The sequence below is a fragment of the Zerene cesonia genome, unplaced genomic scaffold (genome assembly GCF_012273895.1).
Source record: "Zerene cesonia ecotype Mississippi unplaced genomic scaffold, Zerene_cesonia_1.1 Zces_u005, whole genome shotgun sequence".
Lineage (NCBI taxonomy): Eukaryota > Metazoa > Arthropoda > Insecta > Lepidoptera > Pieridae > Zerene > Zerene cesonia.
Window position 1 is genome coordinate 831,884 of NW_024045135.1, and position 17,773 is coordinate 849,656.

Here is a 17,773-nt window from a genome sequence, read left to right on the forward strand (position 1 = left end):
TTATAACGAATACTTTTAAAAACATTTATATATTTATAGGCTCTGGGTTATAGGCAATATTGACTACGGGTGATGATGCACCATAATCCGGTGTCGAGGGCGTGGAGACAGGAGTCGAGTCTACCGGCCGCAACAGAACCGGGGCCGTGTACTCCTGTGGCCTCACACTTGACTCCTCCTGCAGAGGAGCAGGCGGAGTACAGCTGGGGAATGGGCTGAGCAACAAAAATGTACCAAACGCAACAATAGAGGCCATTATTAAAATGATCGTTCTCGCTTCGAAGCCAGCACGTAAACCGGCCCACGCAGCCATATTGATGAGCAAAAGTAATACGGATACTCGGATTAGCCGTACAGCCGTAGAGTGTATACGGCCTCCCCCAACCCCGCTCATGTCGCTCGGCCCGTACGCGAAGTACAAGTTGTGCTTATCCCCGATATGCTTAAAGATAAAGTAAATGAGCCCGAATGGAGCAATCAACGGACACGCAAGACTGTACACCATGGTAATGGAAAAGATTGCTAAACTCCAAGCGTAATGCACACCGAAGGGAAATTCATAAAGAATCGCCTTCTTTACGTAACTTTTTTCCGCTTTAGATTTTGATTGCAAGAGATACCACACATATAGGAAAAGCTCGGGGAAGCGTATCAGTTCAAGGGACGTACCGATGAACCCAGAGGTTATGACGTAATTCACAAAGAAGGCGCCCTTATCGGGCAAAAACACGCAGTCCCATCGCATCGTGTCATTCTCGTGATGCAACGTCCAACCGACGAACGCGTCAGCGCTAGCCAGTCCCAAAGATGGCAATATCAAGGTCATGAGAAGGAGAAAAGTTACTGTTTTCGTCATAATCGAATAGTTCTGTTGCGACTTAGTCCAATGTGACAAAAATTTGTCAGAAAACGAAACAATGGCCGGCATCACCGCCGCCATCGTCCAGAGTAGTAGAGTAGGCAGAAAATCAAACATCAAGCTGGTTATCCTGTTAACGGTTTCTGGTTTTACAATTATATTGTTAACCAAATTGACTATGATTGCTGGTGTAGTTAAAAAGAAGAGAACAATGAATAGACAAAAGTTAACTATGATGGCCTTGACATACCATACCCCTGGTTGGACGCTAAGGTTTTCCCAGATTATATCAGAGGGGTTAGTGGCATGTGATAGGACCCATCCACGGTGTAGGCTGAAATGGTTAATAACATGTTCTGCTAATTGGTATGAGGGTAAAGTTAAAAAGGCAATACCTAGCGGATCATTGAGAACAATCGCCCGGCATCTCTTGGCTTCGTCTTTCAACCGTTTCTCTTCATTTGTATAGAACTCAAGAGCATCCACTTCAGGTCCAAACAGCTGTGGCCGCACCATTATACGCTTCCCAGTCTTCTTAAAATATGTGTCTGTATAGAGTAAAGCTTCTGTCACCATTTCCTTTCTCTCTTGCACATCAATAAGCTTGTTAACATTAAACGCTAGTCTCAGATCCACAATCTGTATGTGTGGAAAATTATGGGAAAAATAAGCTCTAATTGTTGCTTCATTCCTATCAGCCCTTGATATATTCGTTATCATTATCGTTCCAGTCATGCAGGTTGGAGCAGGTTTTCTCCCAGTACACCTCCTCATAATCAACACTGATATAGGCAAAAATGAGATACTTATCAGGGTATGAACCCATAGCCAATAAGATCTACCGTTTAAATTGGACAGAGTGGTCCTACTGAAGGTGCTTGCATCCACTTGTAAATTTGTTCCTTGAAAGTTTATTGGTAAAATGATACCAATGGACACTAAAGTGACAATAAACATCAATGTTATTGAATGTCTCTGAAAAGAGAGGTAATGCACCGCATCGGGGCCACACTTGGCAAGCACTTGCTCCCGGGTGAGACGGAACACGGCCGGAAGCCATGTAAAGAAGCCCTCATCGATACTGAGAGACTCGTCGTTCCTCCGGCGGTCGACTAAGGCGTCGTCGTCACCCCCGCGGTAGAACAAATTTGTCCATCGATTCTTCGATCGTTGCACTAAAGCCATACGCCCGTAGTTCCAAGCCGTGCGACGTAACACGGTGAACAATAAAATTAAACATATCCATGATATAACATTAAGTATCAAGGTCTGTGGAATTCCGTTGTATGCACCAGTAATTATAACGTTCTGTGTTTGATTCCATAGCATGCAACCCTCGTCGTCAGTTCCATTCGAGGTGTTAGCTGGTAAAGTGTACAAAATTCCATTTGATGTAAAACGACTCATTGTTGATATTTCAACACAAGGCACAGGCAGTGAAAGGGTATTCACATAATTAAAACACTAAACGTATTTGCTGTGACGCCACAAATCACTTAATACACAGGAAGAAGAATATCTAACTCGATGCAATTTGTATATTGTATGATATTTAATCGTATTGCTTCGTCTTTAATGTAAATGAGCGACAAAATATGAGTAATGATTGGATTCTGACAATATTGATATAATTAATTTGACGTTACGCTTGTAGACGTAAATGAATCTGACTTTTGACAACAACCTTGTGTTGCCTCTATAAAATGTTACATCCGTAGACAGAGAATAGGGAAAGACAGTCCACAGTGTAGATAAGAAGTAAGAGAATGCAATTGTTCAATATAACTGTATAACACCCACAACTTCATGTAATTATCCGACCATTGACTGAATGATTTTGACGTATTTATCGTAACACATATTGCCTCAAACTTTGATCGGTAAATGTACTAATAAATACAGTGCAAAAAACACTTTAACTATAGAGTCAAATTAATTGTCTCACTTGCTCTTATTCAGAGTCTACATAAGAAAAATATTAAATCGATTACGTCATCTACGGATGAAAAAATAAAAAATTTCAACCAAATAAACATCCTAAACATTAGTAAATTAGCTAACTTATATATTGCAACACTGTAACGTTTCGTTTTATGTACACCTCAAATAGATACGCATTTTAATGATAATAATAATTACTAATTTAAACCAAGTCAACTACGGATCAGTGAAAGTACACAAATAAATTATCAAGTTTTCCATATTCTGCAATGATATTGCCTAAAGCGAATAAATGTTTTTTTTTATTTAATTAAAATTTTAAATTTTTTTTTACGAAAAATGTAAATTTTTATCGGATACTTGTTATTGAATATGAACAAATTGATACAAATACAAAATATATTTGTAATTGTTCAGTTGTTATTGTTCTTTTTTGTTGTTACATTATTTTGTAAATTTTATGTCATGTCTGCATTTATGTTTTTGTTTCTTTTATTCACTCACTGATTGATTGACTGATTTTATGGATTTTAGGACAATATTTTAATGTGCATAATTCGAATTGCATTGCTAAGATACATAATAATAACAAATCACAATTATTGAAATGGAATATAACGATTATGTTGTAAATATCTATTAGTGCTAAATATTGATAGTAATGAAATATCTTGTTCGGTTCTAAATAATTTCCGAAAAACATTAAAAGAGGACAAAATAATTAAATCTTGTGTATTAAAAAGAGATAGACATATGTAGAGATTTTGAATTGTACAGTGAATTTTTATTCAATTCTCAATCAAACTTGAACCTTGAAGACGAACATGAACTGAATTTCTGGAGAAAAACTATAATAGTGATTTTGAATATCTATTTCAATATATAATATTCTAGTTAACGTTTCTTTTTGTATAAGTCATGGATTTCGATTGGAATAATTATTTAGAAAATAATAAAAGCGTTCCTGTCCCTGAAGAATTATTTTCTCACGTAAGTATAAAGTTGTATAATAAATACCTTATAAATATAACTGATACTCAATATTTGTATACGCAGGTAAGTTGATAATAAATGAATTGAAAAATCATTACTATATCATCAATAGTAAAGAGCGACAAAAATTCATAACATATTGTCTATATTTAGAATGATAAAGGAAAAAGTGAGGAAGTTTAAGATAGGTACATATTATAAATTATTTCTTAGTTTTATTCATTAAGCTTACTGCATTTAGTGATAAATGTAAATTGATACATTTAAAATAAACATATTACCGTAACTATCGCGATATTAATTACGCCACCTCATTACATTTTTTATTATACAAGATATTCGATGTTTAGGGCATACTGAATATTGATTGTTTCAACAATTCTTTGTTGAGTTGTTATTAAATAACAAAATTTCTGTTTTAAATATATTTGTCACTGTATCTCCCAAGTCTTTCTTTCATTGAAAACAAAGTGTGAAAAATAGATTTTCATATTTTTATGTTAAATAAAACATTTAATTTAGGACAACATTTTATATGCTTTATTATTTCTGCAATTTATGAGTAACATGAGAAAAAATGATTGCAATTTTTATCTTCCCTTTTTCTGTATTAAATCATTTAAAAATCATGTGTATACATAGAAAAAGATTACACCACATAAATGAACATTTTTGTAGCTAATTCATTTTTTTTTGCTACTATGTAGTAAGTAGTAAATTGTATTAATTTCTTGGATATCTTTTTAATAATAGATCTTTGCTAATTATCTATTACCATTTGTCTGTTTAACATAAGGATCAAAGCAAAAAGAAATAATTGAGTTTTTTACAGTACACCTTTATGAATTATATTTTATAATAAATCTCCTGACAAGCTTTTCATTGTTTAGGTCGAGCTTAGTCTTTTCAATGGAATCAAACAGGGAATGCTCCTTGAAGTATGCCACAAAAATAACCCAGATGTTTACTGGATAGCCAATATTACCATGGTGTGTGGACACCTCTTAAGAATAAAATTTATAGGAGCAGAAAATGACTTCTGGTGTGATATATCAAATACAAAGGTCCATCCGTTAGGCTGGTGTGGAAAGTATGATGAATTGATAGAGCCTCCCGATGAAATCAATGAAAAATGTGGCGATACCATCATAGAGATTATGAAGAAGGCTTTGCTCGTTGGCCAGTCGGTCTCGATTGAAGCATTGAATAATAAAGGTCTATCTCCAATAGACAGGATCAAGGTTGGCATGAAAGTGGAGATTCAGAACCTTATAGACCCTTACAAATATTGGATTGCAACTGTAAGTTCATTTGCAATAAACATAGTGAATTCTTCATATGTGGATATTCTATAAGTCACAAAAAATATTTCACTTAATTCCTCTGAAATTATAAGCTACATAAAAGATAATAGATAACATGGAAGAATATATCCAACTTATAACATAGTCTTTTACAAAAAAATCTCCCAGCTTAGCTAGTTTATTTTACAATAAATTTTTGTTTGTTTTGCCATTTTAATTAACATGTAAATATTATATTTGTTAGAATTGTATTTTCATTCATGAAAGTTATTAGTTTTTAAAGACCATTAAGATTAGAAGCAGTCTTCTAACCATATAATATAATGTATCATATTATACATATCTTAAATAAATACCTAGTATTTTATATTCATAATTGTGCCATTAACCCGATACAAATAAATGTTCAATTAAATAAATATCAATAATGATGATACATGCCACTTGTGCCTTTGAATGTGCTGTGCCCATTATAATTTAGTCTCAATGTTGTATTAGAATAATCTATATTCTATTAATTTAATATAAATTAATAAAAAATAATATAAATTTTAGTTTTATAGCATTCAAATGCTTTATATGAGAGTTTATTTTAAGAATGCATAAAGATTGATCATAAGGCTGGATTAAAACGGCCCAGTAGTGTCTCTGTTCACATAAAACCGAAAGAGAAGAAATTATTGAGGTGCGATCGTTTATTGCGGAGAGGTCACGCGTTGCTACGTTATGGCGAGTAACGTTGGTTCAAATCCCGCTTCGTGATCCGGTTATTTCTATTCTTAAAGAAATTTATAAATTTGAACACATATTATTAATAATACATTATCTGTGTATACTAACTATATCAGTAGAATAGAAAATATTAATCTTATATTTATACAGGTGGATGAAAATGTGGGTGGTCGATTGCTATTGCGTTACGATGGAGCTGATGATGATTTGCCTCAATTCTGGTTGTTCTTTTCCAATCCCAGGATCAACAGCTTTGGTTCTGTGACTAATAAGGTAATTGTCAATTATCCTATCCTAATCCTTCCTAATATCCTTCCTACTAATATCATAAATGCGAAAGTTTGTAAGGATGTGTGTGTGTTTGTTGCTCTTTCACGCAAAAACTACTGAACCGATTGTAATGAAATTTGGTACGTAGACAGCTGAACAACTGGAATAACATATAGGCAACTTTATATTCCGATATTCCTACGGGTTACGGACTTACACGGGTGAAACCGCGGGGCGCAGCTAGTTATACTTATTTTATAAATGTTAATTGTGTTGCGCTTTCTCTGCTTAACCAATTAAGCAAATTTGGTGAGATTTAGGGAAAGTTAAAAACAAGTTCAAATATGGTCAAACATATAGTTTTTTAACTTAGCTGCAAAGACGAGGATAATTATGATTTCAAGATTAAATGAGATATCTAATATGTGAATCACTGTGCTGTAAACACACTGTGTGACTGACATTCTTTAACTTTGTAGCTCCAGACCCTTCGTCTGTTTCGAAATGTTTGTGTATCAAAATCATTTTAATTAGGTATATCTGGTGGAAATAGAATGAGTAGGTTCAGTTAGAGGTGGGAGAGATTTCCTGCCATTATTGTATTACTTAAATATTATTTAAAAATGCATAAAAAACAAAAAAGTATTAGGAAATTTTGGCTTGATAATATAAATATATTATATTTAACATTTTATCATTAAAATACTCATTTCCAGGGTTCTCCATGGCAGTTCAAATATCCAGGGAAAGTGAACAAATTCTCCTGTAAGAACAAACTGAGCACTCAGTTGAGACAGAGTGCCGAAGAGTCTATCAAGGAGCCCACACCAGCTGACTTGTTTCTGGTAAGTATTTCATCCCCATAACACTTCTAACTGTAAATTAATGTAGTAATGCATGAGAAAAGATTACATTGATTTTATCCTATCCTACTTAATATTACAAATGCGAAAGTTTGTAAGGATGTGTGTGTGTTTGTTGCTCTTTCACGCAAAAACTACTGAACCGATTGCAATGAAATTTGGTACGTAGACAGCTGGACAATTGGAATAACATATAGGCAACTTTTTATCCCGATATTCCGACAGAATACGGACTAACGCGGGTGCAACCGCGGGCCGCAGCTAGTAGTCTATATTTCATTAAGATCAGGAATTAATTTATTTATTTGAAGAGTTACAAAACTTTTTCTACGAAAGTTCTATTGTGTTAGTGAATTTGTGGAAACATGCATATAAATTTAAAATCTTATTTACATTTTTATTGTAAGTAACAGTAGTTTGTAAAAATCATTTATTAAAAAATCTATAATCCTCTATCTTTCCACAGCCAAACCCAACCTACGAAGCACACAGTTTCTCCACAGGCATGAAGCTAGAGGCTCTAAGTCCTTCCGACATGAAAACCATCAGACCAGCCACGGTTACCAAGATATTCAACAACCTCCATTTCCTAGTAGTCCTCGACGATCATTTAGAAGATTACGAGGACACTAAAATGGCATGGCTCTGCGATAACATGCACCCCTACATATACCCTATTGGTTTCGCGAAACAAAATAACATAACCTTCAGACCACCAAAGACCTGCAAAGAATTCGATTGGGACGAATATTTGTCCAAAACCTCCTCAGTCCCCGCTCCAGAATACTGCTTTGGGAAGAAAGATCTGCTAAAGGGCATTGAAGCCAACATGATGTTAGAAGCCGCCCATCCATTGCACCAAGATGAGATTTACGTCGCATCCGTAGACAGAATAGCCGAACATATGGTTCTGGTGGAGCTGATACCAATTGGGGAGAAATTCTGGTACTCGCAAGACAGTGATCTACTCTTTCCAGTGGGCTGGTGCGATAGTAACAATTACGAGTTGCACATACCAGACGTAAATCCCAAAGAACCGCCGAAACAAGAAGAAAAGAAGGTTCGAGAGGAATTGAAGAAGACTGAAGAGTGGTGTGATAGGATCTTCTTTAATTACAAGTGTTACGCCGGGCCGTCGATAAGTAGGAACAAATTGTCGCAGTTACCTAAGCACGTGGGCCCCGGGCCGTTGTGTTTGGTGCTAAAGGAAGTTTTGAATAAGATAATATCGGCTTCGTATAAACCGGCCAAGTTGCTGAAGGATTGGGAGACTGAGGGTCCACCTGAGGAGGGAATGAGACTGGAAATGCTCAGAGCGAAGTAAGTTTTAAACTTTTTTCAAAGTAACTTGGACAAAATGTCTGAGTAACGCATTCTGTGTGCGACTCAAATCCTGCCACTCGCCAGTCGGTCCAATGTATATAGATATATATAAACTTACAGATTAAAAACCTGCATCTTCCAACCATTGTACTTCACTAATTCTTAAATACTCCAGACCAAAATTAGCACGTATGACGCGTACGTTCGGATTTTTGACTCAAGCACGCTCCACATTATATGTCCATAATATGTATAATTTTCTATTTTAAAATCAGATTTATCCCAACCTTTATCCTATAATAATTCCTAAAACCAATTCTGCTCCAGGTTAAAAACCAGCACGTACCACGCGTATGTGCCCATAGCGACGTCAGCGAGCCAGCTGAGCGCGTTCTGCCGCTCCGTGTGTGTGAGGCTGCAAGCTTGCCCCTCGCTGTTCGGGCCCACCGCATGCCCCGACATTTGCCCCAATAACTGCCAGAATGTCGATAAGAGTACTTTCCGTGAGTATACAGAGGAAATTGCCAGAAACTTGCGCTCTATAAGTTAATATTATTCTGATGCCATTAACTTTTTATTAATTTATTGAAGAATATTTATTGCAGGTCGAAATAATGTAGTATTACTTCGCGAAAAACTAAAATGTTTAATTAAAAATATGTATCGTTAAAACAACTTATATAATAGATAAATGAAGATTTATAAGAAACAAAACACAAAATATGTTTTTTGTTAAATTGTAGATAACGGAACAGAACGTCGTGGGCGTCCCAAAGGGAGCGTCAACGGACGCCGAAAGAAAAAGAAGGCCGCACCAGAAAAGCGTGAAAAGGAACCGCCACCCGAAGTAGACACGCATAAAGATGGAGAATCTGTTGAAAGCGAACACAGCGCCGCTTCCACGCCGCCCTCAGAGTCCGGCACCAGACCAAACTCGCCAGAAAGCATGTCAGACTACAAACGGGGCACACGACGAAAGAGAGAAGCAAAGAACAACTACCCAAAAATGGAGATGAAAACCCGCGGAGCGAAGCTGCCAAACTTCGCGTTGCAAATGAAAGAGGCGCACTGGGACAAGAAGGACGTCGAAACTATTTACAGCAACACGTGCGCGAAGAAACAGACGCACGAGAGCGATACGGAAAACGATAATGAGAGCAGTTGCAATTCCAGAGATGCCAAGAACATATCAGACGTATCCGATAGCGAGGAACCTGAACTGAAGAAACTCAAATTCAATTTCGACGATCCATTGCCATCAGATAACAAAATGTTCGAGAAAGACGCGCCAATGACCTGGATCAAAGGGAAAACTAAACTCGCCCCAAACCCACTACACTGGTCCGTAGATGATGTATACAACTATCTGATCAGCACTGATGATTGTAAACTTATTGCCGAGAAAATGAAACAAGAGGAGATCGACGGCCAAGCATTTATTATGTTGGACTTGCCGATCATCAGAGACTTCTTACATATGAAAAAGGAGTTCGCAGTACAATTATGTAAACACATTACAATGGTTAGGTGGTATTATATAATCAATTTTGAAGATAATGGTGACATATAATTAGTTAGTTCCTGTATTTAATTGTCTAGTCTTCAATAAAGTATTGTTGAAATATTTTTTCGTTTCATTTTCACATTTAGTTAAAAGAGGATTTCCGGAATCTCTTGCAAATGTAATTACAGATTTTGGACATAAATGACTTGATGCTCTGTTCTTGGCTATTATTGTTGTTGATGAAATCTTCATTAAGAGGTATATCCTTTTTAGCACTTGAGATTTTTATCGGTATATCTCTTTCCCTGCTGGTTTGCACTCTCTGTTGGGTTACATATTTTTCTAATTGCAACTTCTTTGCCGCTATCTTTTTTATGTTCTCAGCTGAAGCCAGTTGCCCTTCTATCTCATCCAAAACCGAATCTCGTACATTCATGTCTGATAACAAATTACGATTATTCATTCTGATTGCGACATACGGAGTGCCTGTTAATAGATATATGTTAAGCGTTTCTTCTTTTTTATTTGAGCCTGGCTTATAATTAGAACTTTCATCAAAAGTAGAATCAGTCGAATAATTTTGGTTTCTATACGCTTCCACCGTTGACAAGGGACTTCTTTCTGACGGCAAATCAAAAGAGACACTTTTGTCCCTTGTTTGAGTTTTACTGTTAGTTGCAGAATTGTCTGACGAAATAATATGTTGAATCATATCTTTTATGAAATCCTCCATCTCTTGAACTATATCTTCCTGATTTTTAGCTAAAATCTCATTATATTTTCTTTTGTAAAATTCATAATCTTGTAAGTTAGCATAAAAGTTATCGAATATTTCTTGCACGGTTATTTTGAATAACTTAATGTTTGATTCTAGGCTTTCAATGGACATATCTTCCGTCTGCAACTCCTGGGACATTGTGTTAAGAATTTTAAATTCTAATTTATCTAAATCTGAATTCGTTATGGAGTCCTTTGCTCCAGCTGAGGTGCGATCCTCTTTGAATGAATTATCGTTTGAAGTATCGTCTTTAACTGGTATCTCATCATGTTCGTACCTTTTATAATATTCACCGCAACTACTCTTTATACTGAGAATCTCCCGTTCGTGTATATTGATAGGTCTTGGTTTGCAAACATTGACATCTGATTTAGAAAATGTCTTTGTATCCCCTGATACTGTACTTCTCGTCCTATTTGTGTAGAAGCTATGCCTCGTTTTAATGCTGTTAGCTGTGAAATCTAAAACAATGCATAATATTTAGCATTTATAATTTATTGTTTACATTAAATGGGTGAGCGACGCACAATTTCAATTTAATTAGCTTTAATGCCAATCAAATTGAAAGAGAAATTGAGAAACGTGCTTAATCACGTATCTCTACTTCTCTATCTGTATACTTTATATTTATAGACATAAAATAATATTAATTAATTAATACATAGTATATAATTGGTAATAACTTAAAATAACATAGGACTGTTCTCTGTCTTACCCATTTTTTGTAGCTATTTTATATACAATAATTTCGATTTCCTACAACACGATTTTTCATATCAAAAAAATCCAATAGCAACAGTCTATATAGGATATACGTCAATTACCTCTTTACTATTAAAAGAAGATTATTTTAGTAGATACTCTAAAAAGTTCTTATGGTGTCCAGTTCGACACCATAAATTGTTAAAAAATTTAAATAAATTAAAAGACAAGTTATTCAAGTTGAAATTCGCGCGTCTTCGCAAAAGACAATGTTTGCATATTTCTAAACTCGTAACAATTTAATAATACATCTATGTAAAAACAGTGGGGGTTGTCAATTTAATTAAAATATCGTATCCAAAATTATTTTAAATCAAAATCCAACTTCCAAGTAATAAATATTGCGCTACGAAAGAAGTCCACATCGAAAGTTAATTAAATTTTATAGACCGGAAATATTGTAGAAAAAAGTCATGATTCAACCCTTAAATCCTCCTTGACTGTAATGAAACAAAAGCATTAAAATACTGAAATAAATGTGTATAGACAAATTCCTAAATAACTGACAGAAAATATTGATACGTAATAGAGTAATTAATTATTTATATGTACATTTTCGATATTTTTGCGTAAAATATATAAAGAAAAATCCATATTCAATAAAATAAGTCAAGAGGAATACCTGTTAATTAATTTTTCTCTTTAATATAATAAAAATATTTTTTTATTTCTAATATTTTAACAACAAATTTCCTCAACTTTGGAATTTGTTAATCCTGCCAGCATTAAGACTCGTCGACAAGTCTTATAAATATTTATTTATTTATTTATTTATCTATTTATTAATAGATAAATAAATAAATAAATAGACAAGACTTCTTTCAAGGCTCGTACTCGACTACTCTTTGATGTTTTTTTGTGTCTATGGTTCGTATCTGTGTTCATTTTATACACTGTCGTGTTACTTACTTCATAAATGTAATTTACCATTATATTTATGTATATATTAATTTCACTTATCCTTTTCATTCATTAGGGAATTGAAGAGACTCATTTTTCTCGAATCACTCTATCTATTTAAAAAAAAAAAAACATAAAAACAGGTTGAGTAATTTTAAAGATCTAAGCATACAGACACAGATGGAAAACGACTTTGTTTTATGCTATGTAGTGATTAATGTAGCAATTTTAGTGCAACAAAAGTCTTGGAAATTGTGCCTAATTGTGCGTAAAGTGCATTATAGGTATCTATAATTATTTTAATCGCCCAATTTGTATTATATTTCCTATATTTTTGGTACATTTTGAAAATATGGTATTACTAACTGTCATTCATATATTGTCTATGACCTAAGAAAGAGAAAGAAATATATTTACTCGTTCATTTGATAGAAACAGCTATATTGCTACTGCATAGTTAACCGCTGACGCGAGACTCGAAAGCAACGTTTGGTATAGAACTTTGTAGTCTATGACAGTGCTTGAATTGATCACTGTCGAAACGAGAATCTCAGAGGCCCCGCCTTTATCTGTAAATATAATTTACACGGCTTTTCGCGACGATGTTTTTATAAATAAAGATATAGGTAATTTTCATTATAAAAATTTATCAACATTTAGAAAATAAAATGAATAAGAAAGTGAGTTACTGATAAGAAATCAATCGATTCACTGGCCACTTATTAAAGCGGTAGTAATGTGATTGTGCGGTTTGTAATTGCTAATTTTAGTAAAATAGTGTAAATAAAAGGGCTGAGAAGCCGGGTACCGTTGAATAAGTCGTGATACAACCTCTTGTGTTATAACGGTTCAACTGTTGAGTGATATTGTTACTATTTTTAGTGGGTGTTGTCATTACGGGAGCTTACTCGGATTAGGTCATCGAGTGCCGTGAACATGTGTGCCGAAATGTTTTTGTATTATTAAAATTTTTAATTTCTCATTAGATCAACGGGCAGCAGAGCGTTGCAATTATGGATACTAAAGTGATATGTTTCTTCGCTATACTTTCGCAAGCGGCGGCCCTGTGTAAGTGTCTATTATTTACTATAAATAATTATTGATAAAAGCTATCCTAAAAGCATCTACATAACGCGCAACAGGCGTTACTAGTTTTTTACCAGGTTTTATGGTTAATATTGACCAAGTGTACTGGATGTTTTCACATAAACTTCCGGCAATACCGAACATATTCAATAGAGTATAAGTTTAAAATATTAAATTTCTTGTCAGAAGTAAGTTATCTAAGGTTATCTTAAGTATATCATAATAAAAAAAAGAATTTTGTTTTATAATGTCACTGTTTAAGTGTAACTTCTAATGAATACCATTTCAAGTCCACATTTACTTTATAATGTAATACTATGTAAACATTCAATCCAATAAGATAAAACTTTTTATATTCAGGTACATATATATTTTTTATAATAATAATAAAAACGTATTTTTTGCATCAAGTCTTTACTGAAGATAAATATGCCATTCTGTCATTTTGAAATATTTAATTTATGTTTGTGTAAGAAGTATGCTTTCCCTCCATCACAAGGAGTAATTTACAGCAATCAATGGGGAAAAGCTGTGAACTAAAAGTAGTTATATAGCCAGTCTATATAATATAATTCAAAACTGCCAGTTAACCTACAACTTACTTGTCTATAAATACAGAATTTAAAAAGTGTAGATTTCACATTTACACATATTAGATATGCAAAAAACCCAGATACTAGAAAACACTGCCACAATTTATTACTCACTAAGTATCTACCTGCCCTAGCTTTGTATAAGAACTTTGTTTTTGCACATATTTTTTAATATCCTGTTAGCTGTTGCCCGCAGCTTCACCCACATGGTCCCAATAAATTTTCATAGTACAAATTTTCCTTATTTTATCCCCTTGGGGGTAGAATTTATCAAAACCTTTTCTTAGTGGATGCCTTCGTCATTACATCTATCTGCAGGCCAAATTTCAGCCCAAACCGTCCAGTGGTTTGGGCTGTGTGTTGATAGATCACTATGTTAGTCAGTAACATTTTAGTTTTTTATAAATAGATTCAAAGCGGAAACAAATCCGTTAATTTATTCTTGAAAGATGTATGAAAGCAGTCAACCTTTAATAAACTTCTAAATAACTGAACCATACAATCACTCTGCACACTAATATTATAAATGTGAAAGTTTGCTTGTTTGGATGTTTGTTTGTCAATTTCACTGAAACTATTGAAAGGATTTTGATGAAATTTGAAATACAGACATGGTATGAGCTGGTTTGGGTGATAGGATACTTTTTCTGATTAAATGCTTTCTTGGGATAAAGCAGGAATCTAGATATCAGGAAGGAGCCAGGATGAGCGTCTAGTATATTATATATTCAATTAGCAGATTCAAAAGCTTCTATATTTTTATTCATAAACTACATACTAAACCTATGTGTGACATATATAACACAAATTTAGATTTCTATCACCAATTTAAAAGCAATTGGGGAGCAACCTTGACTTCTTTATAACTTGCAAGTGTAATATAATTGGTTTGCACTGAGAATATACTGTTCATATGTCATTATCTCAGAAACAAATATTAGCTTTTGCCCGTGGCTTTGTGTATCTTAAATTCAGAGTAAAACCATTCCCCTTTTTTTTTCTATGTTATTATACATATAAACCTTCCTCTTAAATCACTCCACCTATTACAAAAACCCTTCAAAATCTGTTGCGTAATTTTAAAAAATCTAAGCAAATAGACACACAGATGGCGGAAGGCAATTTTGATTAATACTATGTAGTGAGATCATACTCCAGGATATTTATATATCTGTAGATACTAAATTAAATTTGTCAGGTCACATAGTCATAGTTATCAATCAATATAATAAAATCAATCACATCTATATTCTAATTTGTTTGAAATATATATTTTTTTTTTGTAGTCTGCTTATAATAAATATATTTTAATCCACTCCTTATAATATGTTCTGTGTTTGGTAAATACACAACAAAAGAAACTTTATTTTGATATAGTAATAATAAAGGTTCTTTTGTATTTGTCTATTAAATAATGAACCTATGCTTATTATTGACTAGCATTCTGCTCTGGCTTTGCCTGAGGTACATACATTGCCTGTAACACACAGAGGGATTCAATGGTTAAAGAATTTTTGAAATCAGTCCAGTAGTTGCTGAGATTAGCGCATTGAAACAAACAAACTCTTTGGCTTTATATAACCAGTATATATTTATTGACTTCATTAATTTTATATTTTATAATTAATGAATATGTCACTGTTAATGTATGTAAATATGACCTATACACTAAATTAATGATACAGTTCTATCCACACTGATAAGAATTGGGATATAAACTAAATCTCTTATATAATCTATTATTATCAATAACAATCACTTTGCTTTACTACATACAACAATTTTAATAAAAAATAGGATAGACCCAAAATTATATTGAAATAAGTGAAATGGCAAATTATTATCACCAGTATAGTGATTTAAGTTAAACATTAACCTTAATTCAAGTCAAAAATGTAATTAGGGCACGGCCTCACCGCTGCAGTTATAATCCTTGCATAAATCCTTTTCACCATCCATTGTAGAATCTCATGTTTTATGTAAACCTGTGTTCATAAAATCCTTTATTTCAAACGCTGAATGCAGCTGAAGTTTTTATTCTACTTTTCATGCAGTTGTTCTATAGAATCTTTTAAGTGTTCTGTTTGAACTGATGTTTGTGTTCATGTGTGTGTGAAGGATGAGAGTTAAACTGCGTATTTTATTATTTTACTTTACTGTTTTTGTTTTAATAGTACTTTTTATAATGGTTGTTGTATGCTAAGGTGAATAGATTGTTGTGTGCAAGGGTGGCGTGACTACATAGTTTTAACTGGAAATATTTTCCTATTGTTTTATTGGAGTGCACTATTAATCTTAGTTTTATACATTGTATAAAGATAATTTTATATGGCTGTGAGGAGATATAGGAATTAATCATAAGGCTATTTCTAATCTGAGAATGAGTTTGTATGTTTGTTGCACTATTTCACAAAAGCAAATGGTCTATTTTAAATCTTCTTCAATCATAAAAATTATTATACCAAGATTTTTATGAATATTATTACTATTTACTTTGTTTGAAGAAATGTTAATTGAGCATTTAATAAAAAAATATAATTGAATATACTTTGTTTTCTATTGTGTTGTTACATGCAATTTCTGCCATTGATATTAACATAAAACCTGAACCTTAATAGAACAGCAAAAGCAGGAACACTTAAATATGAAGTTGCATAATGAACTTGCTCCCTCTACACACAACCCCTTCAGTAGCAAGTTGAGATTGGAAAGTGTTAGTTTTGTGAATTTAAAACGGAGGTTGATTCAGCATTTTTTATGTTCATTGTTCTTTGTGTAACTTGACTTAGTGAATTCCCCTTTTATTAATCATTTGTTTGTACTCATTAGCATTAAACTTATATTATGATATATGATGATGTGTTATTTATGATGATGTTTTAAGTATAACACAATACAGATAATAAAAACTAATTACGTTAAGACATTTGATTTGTTCTACAAGGGATTATTGTAAAGAGAAAGAGAGTAAAGGCTTGTAATTGTTAAAACAACGTCAAAAATGCAATTTTTGTGTAAACAATTAAAATTGTAAAAAGTGTATTAAACAACTGAGTTTATTATTTATTTTAAACTCGTTACTACCTAACATTGGTTTCAAACTATCAAAACACGCGTCTAACCCATATCTCCGGTCCCGCAGTGACGTCACCGCCGCGGATAGTCAAACAGCCGACGGTGGAGGAGCTGCTGTTCCAAGTGGCACAGCCGGGGGAGGTGGACAAGCCGTTCATCATCGAGTGCGAGGCGGAGGGCGAGCCGGCGCCTAAGTAAGTGATGTTTGTGGTGATGGATGATGAAAAACATCTTTTTTTTTTTTCAAACTCATGTACAAATTTCAACTTCTTAACGAAAGAGATGAATATTGATCTTTCCTGTAAGAAGAAAAAAAAATTATGGCCAACGGATGTCCAAAAAAGATTTTAGACATTAAATCTGCGTGATGTAATTTAGATTATTGAACGACATTTTTAATTTACGTTCTTACTGTATATACATGTGAAAACTTGTAATTGGCCTTATTTTTTGTATCGCCTTTTCTACAAATATATTTATAGCTGGTAGTTTTTTTTTTAATAAAGTAAATAATAAAAAAATACAGCAAACAAAACCAAGCACATAACGCGATCTTATAGCTTGAAAGCGATTTCTTCTATGTACTAACTAGAGGAAAAGGAGGAACGATGGAGTAGAAGGTGCACATAAAACTGTCTTTTATTAAGTAAAGCTTAAATACATATAGAGAGTTAGAATTCGTGTAGGTATATTTCTTACTTTAATATATCATTATCTACAGTTGATTGGAAATTTTTTTTATCTGTAATGAATGTGAACGACATCGTTACATTGTTCACACGCGCTATAA

The 17,773-nt window shown here is 33.5% G+C and overlaps 4 protein-coding genes across 6 annotated transcripts in view; 2 read left to right on the forward strand and 2 right to left on the reverse strand.

The window, feature by feature from the left end:
- Nucleotides 1–6: 6 nt before the first annotated feature.
- On the reverse strand, nucleotides 7–2,525 carry LOC119838810 (CSC1-like protein 2). Its single transcript, XM_038364930.1, has one exon. The coding sequence runs from the start codon at nucleotides 2,264–2,266 to the stop codon at nucleotides 26–28; it is 2,241 nt and encodes a 746-aa protein (XP_038220858.1). The 5' UTR covers nucleotides 2,267–2,525; the 3' UTR covers nucleotides 7–25.
- Nucleotides 2,526–3,508: 983 nt separating this feature from the next.
- On the forward strand, nucleotides 3,509–9,909 carry LOC119838787 (scm-like with four MBT domains protein 1). The gene is made up of 7 exons (XM_038364893.1): nucleotides 3,509–3,790; nucleotides 4,684–5,094; nucleotides 5,980–6,102; nucleotides 6,816–6,944; nucleotides 7,429–8,282; nucleotides 8,613–8,788; nucleotides 9,029–9,909. The coding sequence occupies exons 1-7, from the start codon at nucleotides 3,719–3,721 to the stop codon at nucleotides 9,853–9,855; spliced, it is 2,592 nt and encodes an 863-aa protein (XP_038220821.1). The 5' UTR covers nucleotides 3,509–3,718; the 3' UTR covers nucleotides 9,856–9,909.
- A 22-nt stretch (nucleotides 9,910–9,931) lies between these two features.
- On the reverse strand, nucleotides 9,932–11,286 carry LOC119838772. Its single transcript, XM_038364874.1, has 2 exons — nucleotides 11,283–11,286; nucleotides 9,932–11,028 (listed from the first exon to the last, which is right to left on the reverse strand). The coding sequence occupies exons 1-2, from the start codon at nucleotides 11,284–11,286 to the stop codon at nucleotides 9,932–9,934; spliced, it is 1,101 nt and encodes a 366-aa protein (XP_038220802.1).
- Nucleotides 11,287–12,697: 1,411 nt separating this feature from the next.
- LOC119838786 (neuroglian) overlaps nucleotides 12,698–17,773 on the forward strand; it is a 42,038-nt gene continuing 36,962 nt past the window's right edge. For all 3 annotated transcript variants that reach the window (XR_005288216.1, XR_005288217.1, XM_038364892.1), the window contains exons 1-3: nucleotides 12,698–12,855; nucleotides 13,216–13,297; nucleotides 17,051–17,177. Coding sequence is in view for 1 of the 3 variants with exons in the window: in XM_038364892.1 (XP_038220820.1) it covers nucleotides 13,243–13,297; nucleotides 17,051–17,177 (182 nt within the window). In the remaining 2 variants the exon portion in view is untranslated. The remainder of the gene's footprint in view (nucleotides 12,856–13,215; nucleotides 13,298–17,050; nucleotides 17,178–17,773) is intronic.

Bases quoted from the DNA above. Each gene is read 5' to 3' on its own strand.
- LOC119838810 (XM_038364930.1), bottom strand. From the start codon at position 2,266: ATGAGTCGTTTTACATCAAATGGAATTTTGTACACTTTACCAGCTAAC.
- LOC119838787 (XM_038364893.1), top strand. From the start codon at position 3,719: ATGGATTTCGATTGGAATAATTATTTAGAAAATAATAAAAGCGTTCCT. The intron at 3,791-4,683 runs GTAAGTATAAAG...TTCATTGTTTAG, and splicing joins CTGAAGAATTATTTTCTCAC to GTCGAGCTTAGTCTTTTCAA. The intron at 6,103-6,815 runs GTAATTGTCAAT...ACTCATTTCCAG, and splicing joins TTGGTTCTGTGACTAATAAG to GGTTCTCCATGGCAGTTCAA.